The sequence below is a fragment of the Monodelphis domestica genome, chromosome 3, assembly GCF_027887165.1.
Source record: "Monodelphis domestica isolate mMonDom1 chromosome 3, mMonDom1.pri, whole genome shotgun sequence".
NCBI classification, from domain to species: Eukaryota; Metazoa; Chordata; class Mammalia; order Didelphimorphia; family Didelphidae; genus Monodelphis; species Monodelphis domestica.
The window spans coordinates 402,048,849-402,068,275 of record NC_077229.1 but is presented as its reverse complement, the minus strand read 5'-3'; the positions used below and the strand labels follow the sequence as shown (position 1 = coordinate 402,068,275).

The following is a 19,427-nucleotide window of genomic DNA, read 5'->3' as shown; positions in this document are numbered from 1 at the left end:
TAGATAAAGTCAGAGTTTTTTGAGGTTAAAGATTTGCCTGTTTGGAGGCTGTGAAAAGCAGACTGGAGAAGGGAAGAGATTGAAGATAAGTAGAAGAATGGGAATGGCAGAAGAAGCAACAAGCTGGAGAAGATGGATGAAATGGGATCATTGTGCATATACCAGAGTTTACCTTGGTAAGGATAAAGCCTCTTCATATGAAATAGGAGTAAAGATAGAGATGGTGACAGAAAGCATTTGGGACCTATGTATTGAGAAGGGAAGAAGAGGGTACTCTCAGTGAATGACCTCAATTTTTTTCAGTAAAATATGATACAAGGTTTTAGCTAAGAGGGTAAGAGGAAGGGGAGCTCTTGGAAGTTTGAGGAGGGATGAAAGAAAAGGTTTGGCAAAGCCACCATGGTAAATGGGATAATGAGTTAATTATATTTAAAACAATTGCCTTGGGGTAACTATGTGACTCAGTGGATAGAGTGATAGATCAGGACACAGGAGAACCTAGGCACAAATTTGGCCTTAGACATGTCTTAGTTGTGTGACCTTGTGCAAGTCACTTAACCCCAATTGCCCAGCCCCTACCATGTCTTCTGCTTTAGAACCAATAGTTATTATTGATTCTCGGGGAGAAGGTTTAAAAAAAATTACTGCCTTTGCTGCAGAGAGGACCTGATTGAGATTATGCAGCAGCATCTTTCTGTTCCTCATGCAAAATTCCATCTCTCTTTTCATGCCTGGAATGAACTCTTTTTCTGCTTGCCTCTGCCTCATAGAACCTTTTTTTCCTTTAAGATGTATGCAGCTCAGCTACCATCTTCTGCATAAAGCCTTTTCTGACTCCTCCTCCCAGATATTAGTGTCCCACCTACTAAAGTCTCTTGGATTTAAATACTTTTTATATGTCTGTATGTATTAACTTTATATCTCTACTCATTAAATATTTTTATATATTATTACAGTACTTGTCATTCCTGTTAAAAGGTAAACTTGAGTATAAAGACTATTTTGGTCTTTGTACTTGTACACATAGGATCTACTATAGTTATTAGCTCATTGTTGGTTGGTTGCTTGATGCTCATACAATATGGTCCATAGTCATAAAACAAGAATACTTAATTTGATCTATCATATCTTATAAATATTATTTTGTTTTTTACAATTTAAATTTGTATATAGACACCATGTTTTTCCCCAGTTCAATTATCATGTTTTTTTCTAAATGAACATTTAATCTCAATTCCTTGCTGTTGTTACCTAGGGCCTGAAGGTTATATAGGGGCAGACTCACAAGAACCTGCACACTTCGATTCTCAGCAACCAGCAGTATTGGAAGAAGAAGAAGTCATGATAGCTCACTCTCATCCGCAAGAAGTTTACAATGAATATGTATCTAGAGGGTGCAAGAATAAATGTCATTCCCATTTCCATGATACTCTAGGCCAATCAGATGATCTCATTCATCATCATCATGATTACCATCATATTCTACATCACCATCATCATCAGAATCATCATCCCCACAGTCACAGTCAGCGCTATTCTCGGGAAGAGTTGAAAGATGCTGGCATAGCCACATTAGCCTGGATGGTGATCATGGGTGATGGCTTACACAATTTTAGTGACGGCCTAGCAATTGGTAAGTACTTGGATATACATTTCTTTGGCATACTGATATGATTAATACTTTGGTCTGTATATCATTCAGTAGTCATGTTTTAAGCAAATAAGATTTTTAAATGAATAAGTATCTATTTTTTGTTTATTTGTGGATGATTTACAATATACAGTGATCCCTCACATATCCCGGGAATTACATTCCAGAGACCTCCGCAATAGGGTGAAAATCTGCAAAGCAGCATTGTATTTATTTTATTATTTATATGCATTTTAAGGCTTTATAAACCCTTCCCACTCCTCCTATAAACCTCTACTACACTCTTATTTTTCCACACTTTTATAAATGCTGAGCCAATCAGCACCCAGGATACAGAACACAGCACTGTGGTTGGTCGTCTTTCATTCCATCAGCCAATAGTGTGCCATTCGTCTCATGTTGGTAAACTTGCATAAGCGGTAGTTATAATCCCAAGATATAGCAAAAACTCAGCAATACAGACATATATTTTTTAAAAGCCTGCAATATGGTGAAACCGTGATAAGTGAACCGTGATATAGTAAGGGATTGACTATGTGCCAGAAGAAAGAAAATCCACAACATGTAACAAGGTTTCAAATTATGCACGTTTTATGGCAGTTGTGCAGGACTTGAATAATTTAGGAATTTTAATATGTACCAAGTAGCAAACAAGAGAGATTGGTCAAGAAACTAATTGTGTGTGTATAAATATATTGCAACTTCTTTAAGTCTTCAGGAATTTGGGGAGTCCGAAACACATTTTTTTCTTTTTATTATTTTTTCATTGGTAAGAATCTTATTTTTCCTATCCCTTCTCTGCCCCTCCCCTAACTGAAAACAAATGAAAAACAAAACACCTATTAAAAACATGTATCCTTGAATAAAATAAATTTCTACATCTCCCCTCTGGAACTTGAGTCCTTCAGTTTTCTATTAGGAAGCAGTATGTTTCACCATTAGTCCTTTGGAATTATGGCTTGTCATAACAATAATCAGTGATTCTTTCATAGTTTTGTACCATCATCATATAAGAAGTTGCCCTGGTTCTATTTACCTCACTCTGTATCAGTTTATAAGTCTTCAAATGTCTCTCTGAAACCATCTCCTTCATCATTATAACACATAGTATTCTATCTCATTTATGTGTCATAACTCATTCAGTTATTCTGCAATTTATGAACGCCCTCTCAGATTTCCATTCTTTGCCACAAAAAGAGCTAGATATATATTCGTACATTCTTGATTAGAATTTGTTTTACTTAGGGCTAATCTTTCCCTTAATCTATTTTTCTACTAATCTCCCCTTCCCCTCCTTTCCTTCTTCTAATTCTCTGTTAGAGTGTTGTGTATTCAGTGTTAAGTGGAATATATTTCTATACCATGTGTTGGGTGTGTATGTGTAAGTCTCTCTTGACCAGTTCAGATGAGTGAAGTTCAAGTGTCAACCACTGCCTTCAAGCCCTTCCTCCTTGTTGGTATAGACCAGTGATGACAAGCCTTTTAGAGACCACAAGCTGCGCACTGTATGTGACTGTGTGGGGCCGCCACCCCACCCCACCCCCACCTTTCCCCTCCCCCTTACCCCAGACAGGGCAGGGCTTAAGGGTCAGAAGTGGCCTGAGTGCCCCATTCAGGGTACAGAGTAAGCACAGAGAGGCAGGGAGGCGGCACAGTGCAGATGGAGAACAAAGCAGCTCTGTCCAAGTCCCTCTCCCTTTCTAGTAATTAACTGGTAGTCAATGGTGCATGTGCCCACAGAAGGGTCTCTGCATGCTATCTATTCACCATCATGGGTATAGACTGTCCCTTGTGCCCCCAGATTTTATGAGATAATTTTCTGTAACTTTCCTGCCTCCTCCCCAGTGTATTTCTCTTACTCTCCTTTTCCATTCTTCTCTTTAGATTTTCAAGAAATAACAGAATTACTCTGAGATCTTCTGTCTAATTAGACTCACTCAGTTACTCATAGTTCATAGGGGACACTTGTATCATCTCTACATATTAGAATATAAACAGTTATCCTTGTTTAGATCTTTGTAATTGTTTTACCATTATTTTTCATAATTCTTGTGTTTGAATGTCAAGATTTCTACACAGCTGTTATTTTTATTGGAAATGCTTAGAAGTCCTCTATTTTATTTAAGATTTATTTCTCCCCATCTAGTATTGTACTCTTGCCCCCTCCCCCCGGTTGTTTTTCTTGGCTACAAGCCAATATCCTTGGAATACCATTTTCCAAGTTCTCTATTTTTTTTTATAGTGGTGGCTGCTACATTGTGTGTTTCTGATTGTATTCTCAGTACTTAAAGTCTTTCTTTCTGGCTTCTTGCAGTGTTTTCTTTCTTTGACCTATTAACCCTAGATTTTGACTATAATGTTCCTAAGAGTTTATAGTTTGGAGTATCTTACAGGATGTGCCTGGAGCGTTTTATTTATTTGCACTTTCTGATTCTAAGAGATCTAGGCAATTTTCTTTTATGATTTCCTAAACTATGATAGCTAGGCTCTTTTGTCCATGATATTCAGGTAGTGCAATGATTCTTATTTTCTTTCTGCTTGATCTTTTTTCCAGATCAATTCTTTGGCAGAGACACCTTTATTTTCTTCGTGTTTTTTTTTTGTTTTGTTTTGTTTTTCTGTCAGACTTGACCTTATTTTAATGATTCCTGTTTCATGAGTTGTCAGCTTCTATTTGGTCCATTCTAATTTTTTTGGAATTTGTTGCTTGGGCACAGTTTTGTGCCTTTTGTGCCAAACTGTTCATTTTCTTTCCAATTCTTCCTTTTATAGCTATCATTTCTTTTCCATTTTTTTCTCAGCTCTTTTCATTTATTATATATATTTTAAAGTCTTTTAAACTCTCATTTCATTTCTTCCAGTTCTGGTTGAATTTGTACCCAAACTATTTTTTTCTCCAAGATTTTTGCTTATAGATATATTGGAGACATTATTTTCTACATTTGTGTAATCCCTGTCATTATATTTTTATGCTGAAATTGTTATGTTTGTTGCTTCGTTCTTCTACCTTGTGTTCTGATTTCAAACTTCTTGTTATGAACCAGTCCTATGCATTTATTGACATTTAATATCAAGTTATAACAGAATTCTTTAATACTATAAATATATTTAGGGAAAGTGGGATCACAAGATAGCAGAATAACAGGAAGTAGTATAGTGACTTTCTCCTCAAAACACCTCTAAATAGATCTAGAAATTCTATCAGACTGAAACCTGATGGGAGAAGTCAGGAAAGTCACTGAGATATCCTTTTTGCTACTTTATTGGAACATTGTGTTGCTAGTCTAAGATTTAGCTCAGCTGAGAGATATATAAGCTGATCCAGGTATAAGTGATAATGTGTGTTTCTGGTGTGAGTTTGCATGTGAGTAGCTGAAGACTGTTGCTGGACTCAGCCACTCCAGCTGGAAAGTTCTGATTGAAAGTGAGACCTATAAGTTCACTTTTGGCCCAAAATTCTTTGCTCCAGTTTTTCTTCCATAGGCTTGAGACTGGACTAGAAAGTAGACCAGACATAGACCTCATTTTGCTCTTGGTATCTGAGCCACATTACTACAGCTTCTGAGTGTCTACATACCTATCTGTCTCCTTATACTGACCTGGAAAAATGCCTGACTGAATTTCTTGGATTTCTCTATCATGATTCAGTTTGGCACTATTTCTACATCTGTTTGGAGCCAGAGTTTTGAGGGGAGATCTCACTGTACTTTTTGCTGCTATTTGCCATCTTGACTCCACCTTCTATAAACACACTTTTTGCATTAAACAGTTTTATTATAAACTTGATTGTAAGCATCAATTAAAGAAATTACACTTGCTTTACTACTATTTAAATTTAGGTAAAGGAATTGTAACACATCAAATATTTTAACTTTTCAAGTATCCTCTCAATTTCCATTGGAATCTTTAACCCTTTATTCCCATCTATTTTTCTTCACATATGACTTGTCACATGACATCAATGTACTCTGTTATGTATGATCCTTTTTTCATTTTGTATATCTTTATAACTCTTTGTTTTACTGTTTTGAATTGTATTTGTCAATTTGTTTATCAGTTTGTGTCTGATTATTAATGAGGTTGAAGATTTTTTTGAATAATTATTAATAACCTCAATATTCTTTGGAACATAGTCACCATTAATTTTTAAATTTTTTCTTTATGTTTTAACTTTTATACGTATCAAGTCATTGGAAGTATGCACTAGGACAATAATGTTTTTCAAATTTTAAAACAGGTCTGACTTTACCATCTTGATTTTAATTACAAACGAGAGTTAGTTATAATCTGAGTCTTCCTAATAAGAATTTCATCCCAATATTTTCAAGAACCTAGATAGAAGTTAGTATTTTCCCTTCCTTTTAGAACACCTTCCCCTTCTCTATAAACACAACCCTTGGCCTGTCCACTTCAAATTTCAGAAAACTTGAGGGTTGGAGTAGTTAACTCGTTTATCTTTTAAAGATGTCAAAGAAGATTCCTGGTATGACCAATGTGTGGCCAGAAAAAAGGAAGGGAGTTGGAGAGGGGGGAATTTCTATGATTAGAAGACCCTATAAATCGGGTCTTTGAATTCAATACTTTAACATTCCTCAAGCATCCAAAACAGCAAATGTCTCTTTTGTGAAAGAATAAACTGCTGTCTTATACTTTGGCCCCTCAACTCCATGTTTGTGAACTTATTGCAGTTGTGGAATCTGCTGTTAATGACCCTGTTACACTCACTAGTTAGGACATGTTTAACCTTAGTAAATGGAATAGAAACCACTGAAGATTTTACTTTCTGCCTTAAAGATTTAAGTTACGGTTATTTAAAAAAAAAGTTTCATTTCCCTTTTGTGTTTTGTGCAGACCTTTGAGTGATACCAAAAAAAGTTACCTTAGGTTCTCAATTTCTGTTGCTTTATTTTTCCTTTTCACAGGAGCAGCTTTTACAGAAGGATTATCCAGTGGTTTAAGTACTTCTGTTGCTGTTTTTTGTCATGAATTACCTCATGAATTAGGTAAGATACATTTACTGATAAATAAGGAACAGGTTTCCACCCTGCCAGTTTTTAGATAAAAGAAAGGAGGACCCAACATAACCTTGGGGAGAGAGAACTTAAGTCAACCATGAAAATCAAACTGTTTGAGCTTTAAAAATCAAAAGGCTTTTTGGGAGGCCAAAAAGGGATAAAAATTAGTATTAACTTTCCACATTATTTATATAGACTATTTGTACTAAATTATCAGAACTTTTTGGTTCATTTGTTTTTCTGAAATAGTTACCAGGTATAATTGTTTTAGAAAAAAAATTAAAATTCTGCCTCAGAGTAGCAATTATTGATTCACTTATAGTTTCCACTAGCAGGTTTTTTCTAAACAACTTTTACATTTGATCATCTTTACCAATCATGAGCAGCTAAACAAATGTAATCATATCTAAATGATTGTTTATCATTTCCCAAATGTTTGGAAAAGTTTTCTCCATCAGTGCAAATCACACATCTTTGCCTGCCCGTCCTATGAATCTTATCAATATCCTCAAGTTCATCCAAAGCTGGAGGATTTCTTTTATTTCACTTGACATCTCAGGGTTGCTACTTTGGCTGTCTGTCTACCTGTTAACCATCACCTATCTCATATGATCAGTCAATCTTCTCTTGTTATGTGGCATTATTTTGTACCTTTTTATCCTGAATTAAATTTACCAACATCTATTTTCCTCTATTTCTCAATTAATTTGTCTAGACAATCCCATCCAAATAGGCCCTTCTTCCCAATTTGTCTGTTATTATCATTATCCTACTTTAAAAAAAATTTTTTTTGGATGTCTTTTGTTTTTACATCTTCTACATTACCTATATCCTGCTTCCATCATCCTCTCCCGGAGAACCAACTATCCCTTATTATAAAAAATAAGAGAAAGGGAAAAAAATAAAGGGTAAAGCAGGGGGAAGTTGAGCAAAATTAACCAACATGAGAGACATCTGACATTATATATAGTTATATACATAATCCTGCTCTTCTGCAGGAGAGTTGTTTTCTGATAATTTCTCTTTGGGGCCAAGTTTTGTCATTATAATTTCAAACCATTCGGTCTTTTTTTAAAACCTTCCTTCTGCCTTAGAATCAATAATTTGTATTGATCAATACAATATCAATAATTTGTATTGATTCCAAGGCAGAAGAGTGGTAAGGGCTAGGCAATGGGGATCAAGTGACTTGCCCAGGGTCACACAGCTCGGAAGTGTCTGAGACCAGATTTGAACCCAGGACCTCCCGTCTCTAGGCCTGGCTCTCAATCCACTGAGCTACCTAGCTGCCCCCTAGAAATAATACTTCTTAACTTCAAAATGTATTATAAAACAGCAGTCATCAAAACTATTTGGTATTGCTTTAAAAAATTGAGAAGTAGCTTTTGTGGGTTGGTGGGGAATAAAGTATCAGCACCATGAAGGCCTTGGGTACCCTGAGAGAATATAAGGTAGGTGGACAATGCCTCCCTACTCCCAAGAGGCCAGAGCCACCTCTTTATCGAATGCGGATCTTTGCTCTTAATCACATTGTAGCAAAGTCCTGATTCAGGTACTTTGTTTCTGAGATGAAGTCTTCTGGAGAAATTGTTTATTGCAAATGGATCTTTGAAAAATCCAGTCTTAGGGTGAAAAACTTTGGCATTTGGCTGCACTATGATTCCAGGAGTGAGACCCACAACGTGTACAAGGGAGTACAGGGACCACTGCTGGTGCTGTCCCCCAGTGCTATTTGAGATATGGGAGCCCGTCACTGTGCCTGGGCCCACTTCATCTAGATCATGAAATTGGAAGAAATTCCTGCCAGCAAGTGCCACCAGCCTGTGGTCAAGCAGTTTCACAACTACAAAATCAAGTTCCCTCTGCCCCTCAGTTCTGTGCCCCCAGCACAAGCCATGTTTTACTACCAAGAGGCCCAAAAGGTTCTTTTAAATGCAGAGATGAGGAGCTATATGTTTTATGTAAAAAATGGATTTGAACTCTGGACTTCAATCCCCACAATTCCTTGGTCCACTTCCCCAAAAGGCTTTGTAATCTCACTGAATTCTCACGTGGGCCAAGATCGAGAAGGTATTTAACCTGATTGCAAAAGCTTTTGTTTCTCTCTCTTTTGGACTTCCGTTTTGGAGCAGACGCAGCTCTTCCATGATGTGAGATTATCTGGTCTAGGCCTCTCTGGCCTAGGCACGTTTTTCTTATCCTGTATTTTCTTTAATCCTTAACTTTAATAAACCTCATAAAATATAATACTCCTTGCAGAGAGAAACTAATTTCTACCTGCCTCAGTCTCCCCTAAATTTTAATCTTTACATTTATTTGAGTTGTTAAAATAAATTTCTGAATTGAAAAAAATAGAGAAGTAGATCAATAAAGTAGATTATAGAAGAAAGAATCAAAAATAATGGAACCTGGGGCAACTAGGTAGCACAGTGGATAGAGTGCCAGGCCTAGAGTCAAGAAGACCTGGGTTCAAATTTGGCCTCAGACACTTTATAGCTAGGCAAGTCATTTAACCCCAGTAGTCTAGACCTTGCTTCTTTTCTGCCTTAGAACTGATACTGAGACAGAAGGTAAGGGTTTTATATAAAATAAAAAATAATGGAACCCATTAATCCCATGTTCATAAACTTGAAAACATAAATTACTTAGGAAAGAATACCCTATTTGATAACAACTGGAGAAATAGTATAGCATTCCAAAGATTCATTACTAGACATATACCCCCAAGGAAGTAATTTATAAAAAGAAAAGTCTCAATATGCACCAAAATATTCATAGCATCACTTTTGTGGTGGCAAAGAACTAGAAACTTAAGTATATAGTAATAAATCAGAAATTACTATAATTGTGGTGTGTTAATATAATCAAATATTACTGTATTTAAACAATGAATAGAGAAAAAAATTAAATACTCTACATTAACTAATGAAAAATTAAGTCAATCCAAGAAAAAAATCATACACAATGATTTCAGCAATGTAAATAGAACATCTAGCATAAAACAATCAAAAATAAATTTTGCAAAATTACAAACAAAAAACATGGCCCTAAAAAGAAGATAAGGGAAGACATTTCCTCCCAATCCTTTGCAGAGGTGAGAGAGCTATAGGTGCAGAACTTTGTGTATAAAATCTTTAATATTCATGTCACAAATACATTCTGACTGTATTGTGGTACAAAGTATAAGTTGTCATCCTAAATTTGATTTCTAACAGAATGATTTCTATTTTTCCTAGAAGTCCTTGTCAAATATGAAATTCTTTTTTAAGTAACTTGTTTGTCATTTATTGAATGCTGTTATTTAATTCAACTATTTCCTATTCTTTCCTACTGCTCCCTTATTCTGTTTTTCTTTTTTTTTAACTAGAACAAAATAGTTTTAATGATTTTTTTTTTTGCTTATAGTTTAGTTTGAAGCCAAAAGTGATATATCCTACTTTTAATAGATTAGACAACTTTGAAATTTATTCTCTCTCTTCCTTGCCCTTTATCTGTTGGAAGATATTACATGATACAAACGCTTTCTTTATAATACTTATATTTATTACATCTCCATTCCTTCTTATCCTGGATGACCCTCTTAGTCTGTCATTCTCATGCTTAAAATGTATTACTTTTATTAAAATGTAATACATATTACAAAATATATGGGCTCTCTATTGCCTTTTGTGCCAGATCTAAACACTTTTACCTGTTTTTTGAAGATTTCATAATGTCATTTCTACTGTACCTCTTGAACCTAATTTCACCTTCTCCCCTAAACACATCCTGCCTCTACCCAATTCTTTCTCCTATTCATAACTGTTGCTTTAAGTATATTGTGTTTCCCATAGTTGTAGTAATTGTAGAAGTTCTAAATAAATATTTTATTGGATCAGGAAGAAGAGGTTCTAGTCTTGCCTTTGAGGCTTAAATAACTCAATGATCATCAACGAAGTTAGTTAATTTTTTTGAGTCTCAATTTCTTTATCTGAAAAATGGAGATATTAACTGTACTATTTACCTTCTAGTATTATTGTGAGTCTTGGATGGGAATGTTTCTCAAAGTGCGTAGCAAATGTAAAAGGATGAAATAAAGGATCTAATAGATTTTTTAGGAGGCTGATAGACATACCAAGGCAAATATTCATCAGAGAAATAACTTTTGAGTTCTTTTTTACTTTTGTGTCATTTTTTAATAAATTACACTGTTGCAAAGAGTAATCATTTAATGAATCTTAATAGAATGCAAAACTTTGACATTTTAAATCAAAGAATTTTTTTAGATTCCAAAATATAAAGGTCCTGTCATCATATGAAAGCTATAATTTTATCTTCATTTTTGTCTTAACTTAATTTTGTAAAAATGTAGTGAACCTGGTAGTTTACTTCTCTTTAAAATCTAAAATTGCCTTTTTTGGGCATGTGTCATCGTACAGTTACCTTTTTATTATTTTAATAATAATGAAGGAAATGCATAATAGATATATTTTATTCTCTCACAGGTGATTTTGCTGTTCTGCTAAAAGCTGGCATGACTGTGAAACAAGCAGTTCTTTATAATGCCCTGTCAGCCATGCTGGCTTATCTTGGAATGGCGACTGGAATTTTTATTGGTCATTATGCTGAAAATGTTTCTATGTGGATATTTGCACTTACTGCTGGCTTATTCATGTATGTCGCTCTCGTTGATATGGTAAGTTTTTATGCAGTTAATCACATTCTTATATTATAATAACAAAATACCAAAAATAACCAGAAATTCATCAGTTCATTTTAGGCAAGAGATTAGTTTGAAAAGGTTTTGTTTGGTCCATAACAATGATAAAACATGTGAAATTTGTCTTGAGGAACACATGCGGCATCTCCTCTTTTATAGACTGTCCTTATTGCTAGCCATCTCCTTTCTAACATGTGACAGACAGTGTTAACAGTCCCACCACCTTTCTCAGGGACTGGCAAGCCACACAGCTAATTTAAGATGAGCAGATATCAATACACTTAGTCACCTCTTAATTATTTGTAATTATTTAAGGAAAACATAGAACAATGAATACTTAAAGCAATAACATAGAAAACTTGGCTTTGTTTGGTAACAGACTCTCTTTGCTTCAAAACATTTACAGGCTATTGCTAATTAATAAAATAATTAATGAAAAAAAGTTTCTTCAACAAAACCCATATAATAATTGCTGGGAATATTTAAGAACTTTGAATTTGAAACTTCATTTCCTAAATTTTATTTCGTTTTGGCCTACAAGGGAAAAGAGAAAGAACAAAAGTTTTTGATTTAGTCTCAAAATGTCAGTATTCTGGCTTGTGGCAATGTGAGGAACATATAGTACAAAGTATTTTTAATATTTATCTTCAAAGAGAAGAGTATTTTCCTGAAGATTTAAAAAAAATCAGCCTTTAGGTACAGAAAAGAATTATTTTGTTTCTGGGATCCCCAAACTACCTTGGCCACCCTCATAATGTAAAACTTTTTAAGGATGTATACAAATAAGTTGGCTCTAATTGTTCAGCAATTTTTTCATGTTGAGCTAAAATCTACCTCAATATTAAATCTCTTATACATGATGTCCTCTAGCCATTCAAAGGCTTTTCTCCTATTCCCTTAAATTTTCCTTTGTTTCTTATTGTCAGCTTTCTCTGAACATGCTTATTTAATGCTCATCTGAAAATATGGTACCCAAACTGGACACAATATTTTGGAATTGGTTGAACTAGGGCAAGGTACTATGAGGCACTTATATATGTAATATATAATATAGTACAGTCCAAGTCCACATTAATTTGGGGGAGTGTTTTGGCTCTTATCTAACATGACTGATTCATATTTAACTTGTCTACTAGATTGTGCCCTTTTTACCCTCTAGTTACTCTAGCCATGCCTCTACTGGATTCTATTTTAATGCAGCTGATTATTTTGAACTGAAGACTAGAACTTTACCTTTTTTCTTATTTAATTTAGTCTCATTAACATCAGCCCTCATTTCATTCTGATCTTTTAATAACCCAGTTCTTACAATAAAATTATAAAATTGCCTGAAGTGATAATATATTTTAGAGATGATGCAGTTAAACTATGGAAAAACATACTGTTTTCTTGAGCAACAATTCCATCAGCACTTGCAGCTTTTCAAGTTTTCTTATCTTTTGATCTCTTTAGATTGTTCCTTGAAATCCTAAAGTTTGAATAATCATAGGATCATAAAAGTTAGAGGTGGAAGAGACTTTCTGGGGTCATTCAGTTCTACCCTCTCATTTTATAGGTTAGGATACTGAGGCCTGGAGAAATTAAGTGACTTGACAATTGTCCCCACAGTTACTAAGGGTCTGAGGCAGCCTTTGCATTAAGGTCTTACTGACTTTCAAGTCCAGCCCTTTATCTACACCTGGTCATCTGATCCAACCGCCCTCTCCCCCCAACCAATGACAAACAACTGTCATTAAAAATTTAGCCTTTATTCTTTAAGAAAGCAGCCCCTTGCTCTATGAAGCTCTCAGTGATTTTATTGACCATGAAACACTATGTAAATTTGATTTGTAATTAAATTAAAAAAGAAAAGAAAAGAAAGCAGCCCCTGCCTTCTTTGACCATATTTCTAATAAGACAGTGTATTAGTTGATATTTATGTAGTGCTTTACAAAGTACATTATGTATGTTCTTATATTTGATCTTCTTGGTATATTAGTAGTCAGGACAGGGTCTTAGAATTTTAGAACTAGAAAAGATAGTACTTTTAAGTTGATTTAGTCCCAAGAAGTGAAAATAACTGCCTACAGTTACACAAGACCAAGCATTAGAACCTAAGCCTTCTGACTAGTGAAACAAATAAGATCATAATTATAAAACTCTTAGCAGACTTCCTGGCATATAAATATTGTTGTTATTTTTTAAGCATTCTGATCAGTCATATAGCATACTACCTCCTGTTTTGTTCTTTCTTCATTAAACCAAAATAGATTTTCTTTTAAATTATTCATACTGTTACCAGTTCTCTCCCCTGGGACCGAGTAAAACAAGTCTGTTCTCCTAAAAAACAGCCCTGCAGAGTTTTGAAAATTTTGTCATGTATCTTCTTTCCTAACCTAAGTCATGGCTTCTCATGGCTAACCATCCCAAGTTCTGTCAACTAATAACCAGTGACAATTCTGAGTGCACACACCATTGAGGTTATCCCATCTCTAGACTCTTTCCCACTTCTCAGTGTTCTTTGTCAAATGTCAGTTCAAGTTAAGTATAATGCTCCAGCACAGATCTGAACAGCATAAAGTTTGGCAGATCCCTTTGATTTGGAGATTGTATGATTAATGTCTATATCATGGGTTACTTTTTAAATATAGCTTTTTATGATATATTGCTTATGAAAAGAATGAAGTTATCTATGATAGTTCCAAATCTGAGTAGTAATAAGTTGTGTTTAAATGACATATAATAGTTTTATGGGTCTTTTAGCTTTGCTTAACGCTTTTATCAGCATTACTACTTATGAAATCAATTTGTGTTGTTACTATTTAAATTAGAATTTTGTTCTATGGAAAAGTGTTCAAAATTGATCTCTTTTGGGCTGGAGATTTTGACATTGTAATTACTTTTTCTTTTTTTTAGGTACCTGAGATGCTTCATAATGATGCTAGTGACCATGGATGTAGCCGTTGGGGATATTTTCTGTTACAGAATGCTGGGATACTACTGGGTTTTGGTATAATGTTACTTATTTCTGTGTTTGAACATAAAATTGTATTCAGTATAAATTTTTAAATTGAGTCATTAATGTTAGAATATATCTTTTCTACTTATTTGTTGCTTTATTTCAAATATAGGTCATAGGGGAGCTGGATTTTGTTGTTTTGTGTTTTTTTTTTAATGTGCTTTATAGAATTTATATTTAGTAGTATGTGAAATTTTGTATTAAGTCTTGCTGTTGATTATGACTGTAAAACTGTCTATCGAAGTAACAGAAGGTACGTTTTAATGATGTATAAGTTATTCTGTTCTGGGAATATTGCTATGATGTTAATGTTTTACCAGTATTTACAACTTTACTGTATGGACAAGTGATGTAGTATGACATGGCATGTTCTATATATAATTCATTTTGAAAACAAAAACCTTATTTCCTTCAAAGATTATTTTCTAACATAGTTTTACTCAATACCAGATTTTAAGTCTGAATTTCTGTAATCAAAGGGTGGTAGAGTCTTCAATATCCTAAGCTATGCTGTTTGTGGGAGAAAGGAGATCTGTACCTGAAGTGAAGATGAAAAGATGTAAAGAGTTTGAGTTTGAGAAAGAAAATAACCCATAAAGCAAGAGTGGTTGTCTAGTAGATCTATTAAAATCAATGGAGAAGTCTTTGACTGTTTAACCAGCAAGGAAAGAAAAGAAAGTTAATTTTATGGTGTTAACTGAAAATTTAATGGATATGCTGCAGGGAAGAAAATACATTTTTGGCATTTGTGTTTCAATATTCATATTAAATTCAGGTGTATACTTAGCTCTCCTTTTCTAATAACACCAAGTGATAAAATGTTGGCTGGAAACTCTCAATAAACCATAATGTGATGGGATATGAAACTTGGGAAACTTTTGCTTCTCCAGAATGGTTGGAAAATAGGATGTTCTGATTACATGTGACTTGCTTTACATACCTATACCTATACTGTTCATTTTCAAAGGATTAAAATACAATTACTTGTAATTACACCTACAAGTACTACATCTTGGAAACTGTTGAACACAATTTGATCTTTCTTTGCTACTTAGGAAGGCACTTCATGATCTTGCAAAGCCTCAGGGCCAACATTTTGTACATCACTAATTATTTTATGGTACTTTAGTTGTGACCCTATGGCATGCTATGATTGGTTTATTCTTTTTAAATAAATATTTTATATCAATTTTCTTGTAATTTATATCATTTTCATAAAACAAAAGTGAAAAATGTATAAATGCATTGATTCCAAGATATTCTATCTTGGCTGACTTTCTGCAAACTCATATTAAAGACTAACTTTGTCAAGTTTTGGCTTCTTTATCAGATACTGTGGCTATTAATTAAATTACTTTGTGAAATTTAACCTATTCAACTGAACTTGCATTAAAAAAAATTTTCTGGCCTTAAAGAGGGTTTTTCCTTTACCACATCAAGAATTTGTGCTATTACATTTAGGGCAGGAGTTCTTTATCTTTTGTATACCATAAACTCCTTCTCAAAGATCTATGTCATTCATATATTTGGTCAAGGTTGCAACCAACAGGTATCATGTATGGATAACAATACATGGCCCAATGTCCTAGCTAGAAGAAAGATATTGGTAGCTTATCTTTATTAATGGGACACTCCATAAACCAGACTGGGTCAGTTCGACTCCTCTTTCACAGCCAATTCCATAGAAAGCAATTTCATAATTACATACAGCCATAAAATGTACCAGGAATACTTAAAAATTAATTAATTTAGAATATTTTTCCATGGTTACACAATTCATGATTTCCCCCTCCCCCTCCTGGAGCTGAGAAGCAATTTTACTGGCTTATACATATATCGTTGTTCAAAACTTATTTCCATATTATTGATATTTGCCATAGAGTGATCATTTAAAGCCAAAATCCCCAGTCATATCCCCATCAAACCATGTGATTGACCATATGTTTTTCTTCTGCATTTCTGCTCCCACAGATCTTTCTCTGATTGTGGATAGTGTTCTTTCTCATAAGTCTCTCAGAATTATCCTGGGTCATTGCATTGCTGCTAGTAGAGAAGTCCATTACATTTGATTATACCACAGTGTATCAGTCTCTGTGTACAATGTTCTGGTTCTACCCCTTTCTCTTTTCATCAATTCCTGGAGGTCTTTCCAGTTCACGTAGAATTCCTCCAGTTCATCATTCCTTTCAGCACAATAGAGTTTAAGAGTTATTCATATCCCTCAAGCTGCAAACCACCAAGAATGCCATGAAGTGAGAAATTTTGTTTCTTTCCACAGATATCAGAAATTGTGTTCAGCTTTGCTTAGTTTGGATGTCATAAATCAGAAGTAAATTTGCCTTAATAAGAAAAACTAATAGAATTAATATTAAGTCAATAAAACTATAATCACAACTAAACTGCTAAGCCTTGTTCTTTAAGAAGGTATTTTTGCAGGGCAGCTGGATGGCTCAGTGGATTGAGAGCCAGGCCTAGAGATGGGCAGGTCTCATTCAAACCTGGCCTCAGATATTTCCTAGCTGTGTGTCCCTGGGCAAGTCACTTAAACCCCCACTGCTTAACCCTTACTGCTCTTATGCCTTAGAACTGTTTTAAAAAGTAAAAAAGAGAATGTACCCCAAAGGGAGGAGGCTTATACCCTGAGGTATAGAGAGGGGGAAAGAGAGAGAGAGGGAGAACCTCCCTCCTCGAGTTTAGGGGAACTTAGGCCTTAGCAGCCTAAGCCCCCTGAGAAAAAGGTTGACTCACCCCTGGGCAGCAGGAGCTGAGGTAAAGTCTGCTCAGGTTTCTCTTCAGAAGTCCCTTCAATTGGGAAGTGTTGGGGGGAAAGATTTCCAGTCACAGCAGGAAAAGTGGGTAACCCTCAGGAGAAAGTCTTTATTCACATTCTCTCTTTGACGTCTCAAGACAGAAAGACCCTCACTGCTCTCCCAGCCAGTCTTCTCTCCTCCATAAATTCACTCCCGGGGCCCCTCCCCTGTCTAGGTGATCAATTTCACATCCTTTTCAGTCTGGAGCCAGCCATTATCACAGAACTAATACACAGTATTGATTCTAAGATGGAAGGTATAGGTTTAAAAAAATTTTTTTTGTGAGGATAAAATGAGTTAATATGCATAAAGAGCTTTGCAAAACTTAAAAGGTTATACAAATGTTATTCAGTGGTCTGCCTCTTTAAAGGAAAGCTTACTTATTATTTCTGCTAAGGTGATAGACAGGGAACACATACCAATGGGGCCAAGAGAACTGATGCAGCCAAGTTCCAAACAGCAAACTTTTAAGACCCTTGGATCCTATTTATAAAGAGGAATATTGTTCCCAATATTTTAGATATGGCAGAGCCTCTTCTTGCCAAGAAAACAGGCCAGTGAAAGCATTGATAAATCTAAAGTAGGCTCAGGTTTTTACTCAGTGGTCTATTAAAGTAGCTGTGGGCCTTAGTTCTGCCTTGGATTTTAGAAGTTTCAATACTCTTATGAATAAGGAACATTTTATTTTTTTCTTTTTAAATTTCTTCCATAATTCCATGATTCTTGTTTTCTCCCAGAGCTGATAAGCAACTCCACTATGTTATACATACATATATATGTAAAATCATATTGAACCCCATTTCCATATTATTCATTTTTGTAAGAGTAATCCTTTCAAATCAAAACAATAAGGAACATTTTAAAGTGATATGCCTGCATTGATGCACCATGGAGCTGTGAATTGATCCAGCCATTCTGGAAAGCAATCTGGAGCTGTGTCCAACTAGTTAATAAACTGTGCATACAATTTGAGCAATAATATCTGGAATAATAACTGGCTCATGCCCAAAATTGGTTTGTGGTTGTCCTTTGTACTCAAAGAAGAACAAATTATATCACTATGTTAGAGTCAATGTGCATACAGTATGTCCAACTGGCTAATCAGATCAATACAAGCTTCAAAGGTTCTACCACAGGTTGGGCACAAATAGCCCATGTAAACATTTAAGTGCTGATGTCTAAATTTGCAGCTTTCATGTTTCTTTTGAGCTAGTGCAATTCTGATGTGCCTGCTAGGATATATAAATTTTTAAAGGGGGATTATTTTTTGAGTGCTGAATCCTATAAAAAGTATCACAGTCCCTGTCTACCTGGAATATAGATTGCAGCTTCACTTTCAGATGAGAGATTAAGCATTTCAGTTCTATTCACTGACCTTTAGGATGTCCCTAGCACCAGTATTCTTTTCTTACTGTTTAATCATCCAAGGGGATTGATTTTACTAATAGGGTACAGATGCTAATTTCTAAGCAGGTGATTGATTAATCAAATTTCTCTATCATAATATATTTCTGAGGTATTCTTATCCTATTTTTTTTTCTCTTAAACCTTTACTTTTTGTCTTAGAATCAGTGCAAGGCAGAAGAGTAGTTAGGGCTTGGCAATGAGGATTAAGTGACTTACCCAAGACCACACAGCTAGGTAGTGTATGAGAGCTGATTTGAACCCATGACTATCTCTAGCCCTGGCTCTCAATTCCCTGAGCCACCTAGCTGCCCCTCACATCCTGTATTTCTCCTAATTTTCCAACTTCATTGAGCTTTGAAGTTCAACCCCACCTCCTACCTTCAAGTGCCAATGATTCCCTTCTATTTCCAATGACCAGAATTTGGCACTCTTCTCAAGAAAAAGTCAAATCTAAAAAGTAACCTAGACTGGTGGAACTTCTAATAATACCTCAAATGTATTAAATAATCATAAAGTGCTTAACATTGCACCTGGTACTTAGTAGGCACTTAATAAATGTTCATTCCTTTCCTTTTCTCATCCCTCAAACAAAGATATGGTATATCAGTGTCTGACCATTCTGACAAGCAGTGCTTACATTTCAGTTTGGAGCATATATGATCACCAAATCAAATTAAGGTCCAGCTGTGGATGAGTAGAAGTTCTCATTTACAATATCCCTGAAAAGTGATTACATAAGGTCCATTGATATAAAATTTACAGGATCTCCAAAGCAGCCCATTTTCCTTGCTGATTGCTCTAATTGTTAGGAATTTGTTTTTTATTGGATTTTCCCCCCCTTTTTGAG

The 19,427-nt window shown here is 34.9% G+C and overlaps 1 protein-coding gene and 1 pseudogene across 3 annotated transcripts in view; both read left to right on the top strand.

Annotated features, from left to right (window-relative positions):
- SLC39A6 (solute carrier family 39 member 6) overlaps nt 1-15,674 on the top strand; it is a 39,023-nt gene extending 23,349 nt beyond the window's left edge. For all 3 annotated transcript variants that reach the window (XM_001367879.5, XM_007486748.3, XM_007486749.3), the window contains exons 7-10: nt 1,256-1,633; nt 6,574-6,654; nt 11,151-11,341; nt 14,261-15,674. In XM_001367879.5, the coding sequence (XP_001367916.1) occupies nt 1,256-1,633; nt 6,574-6,654; nt 11,151-11,341; nt 14,261-14,413 (803 nt within the window). In that variant the 3' untranslated portion in view covers nt 14,414-15,674. The remainder of the gene's footprint in view (nt 1-1,255; nt 1,634-6,573; nt 6,655-11,150; nt 11,342-14,260) is intronic.
- LOC130458480 (60S ribosomal protein L18a-like) lies at nt 6,665-11,142 on the top strand (annotated as a pseudogene).
- Nucleotides 15,675-19,427: the final 3,753 nt, after the last annotated feature.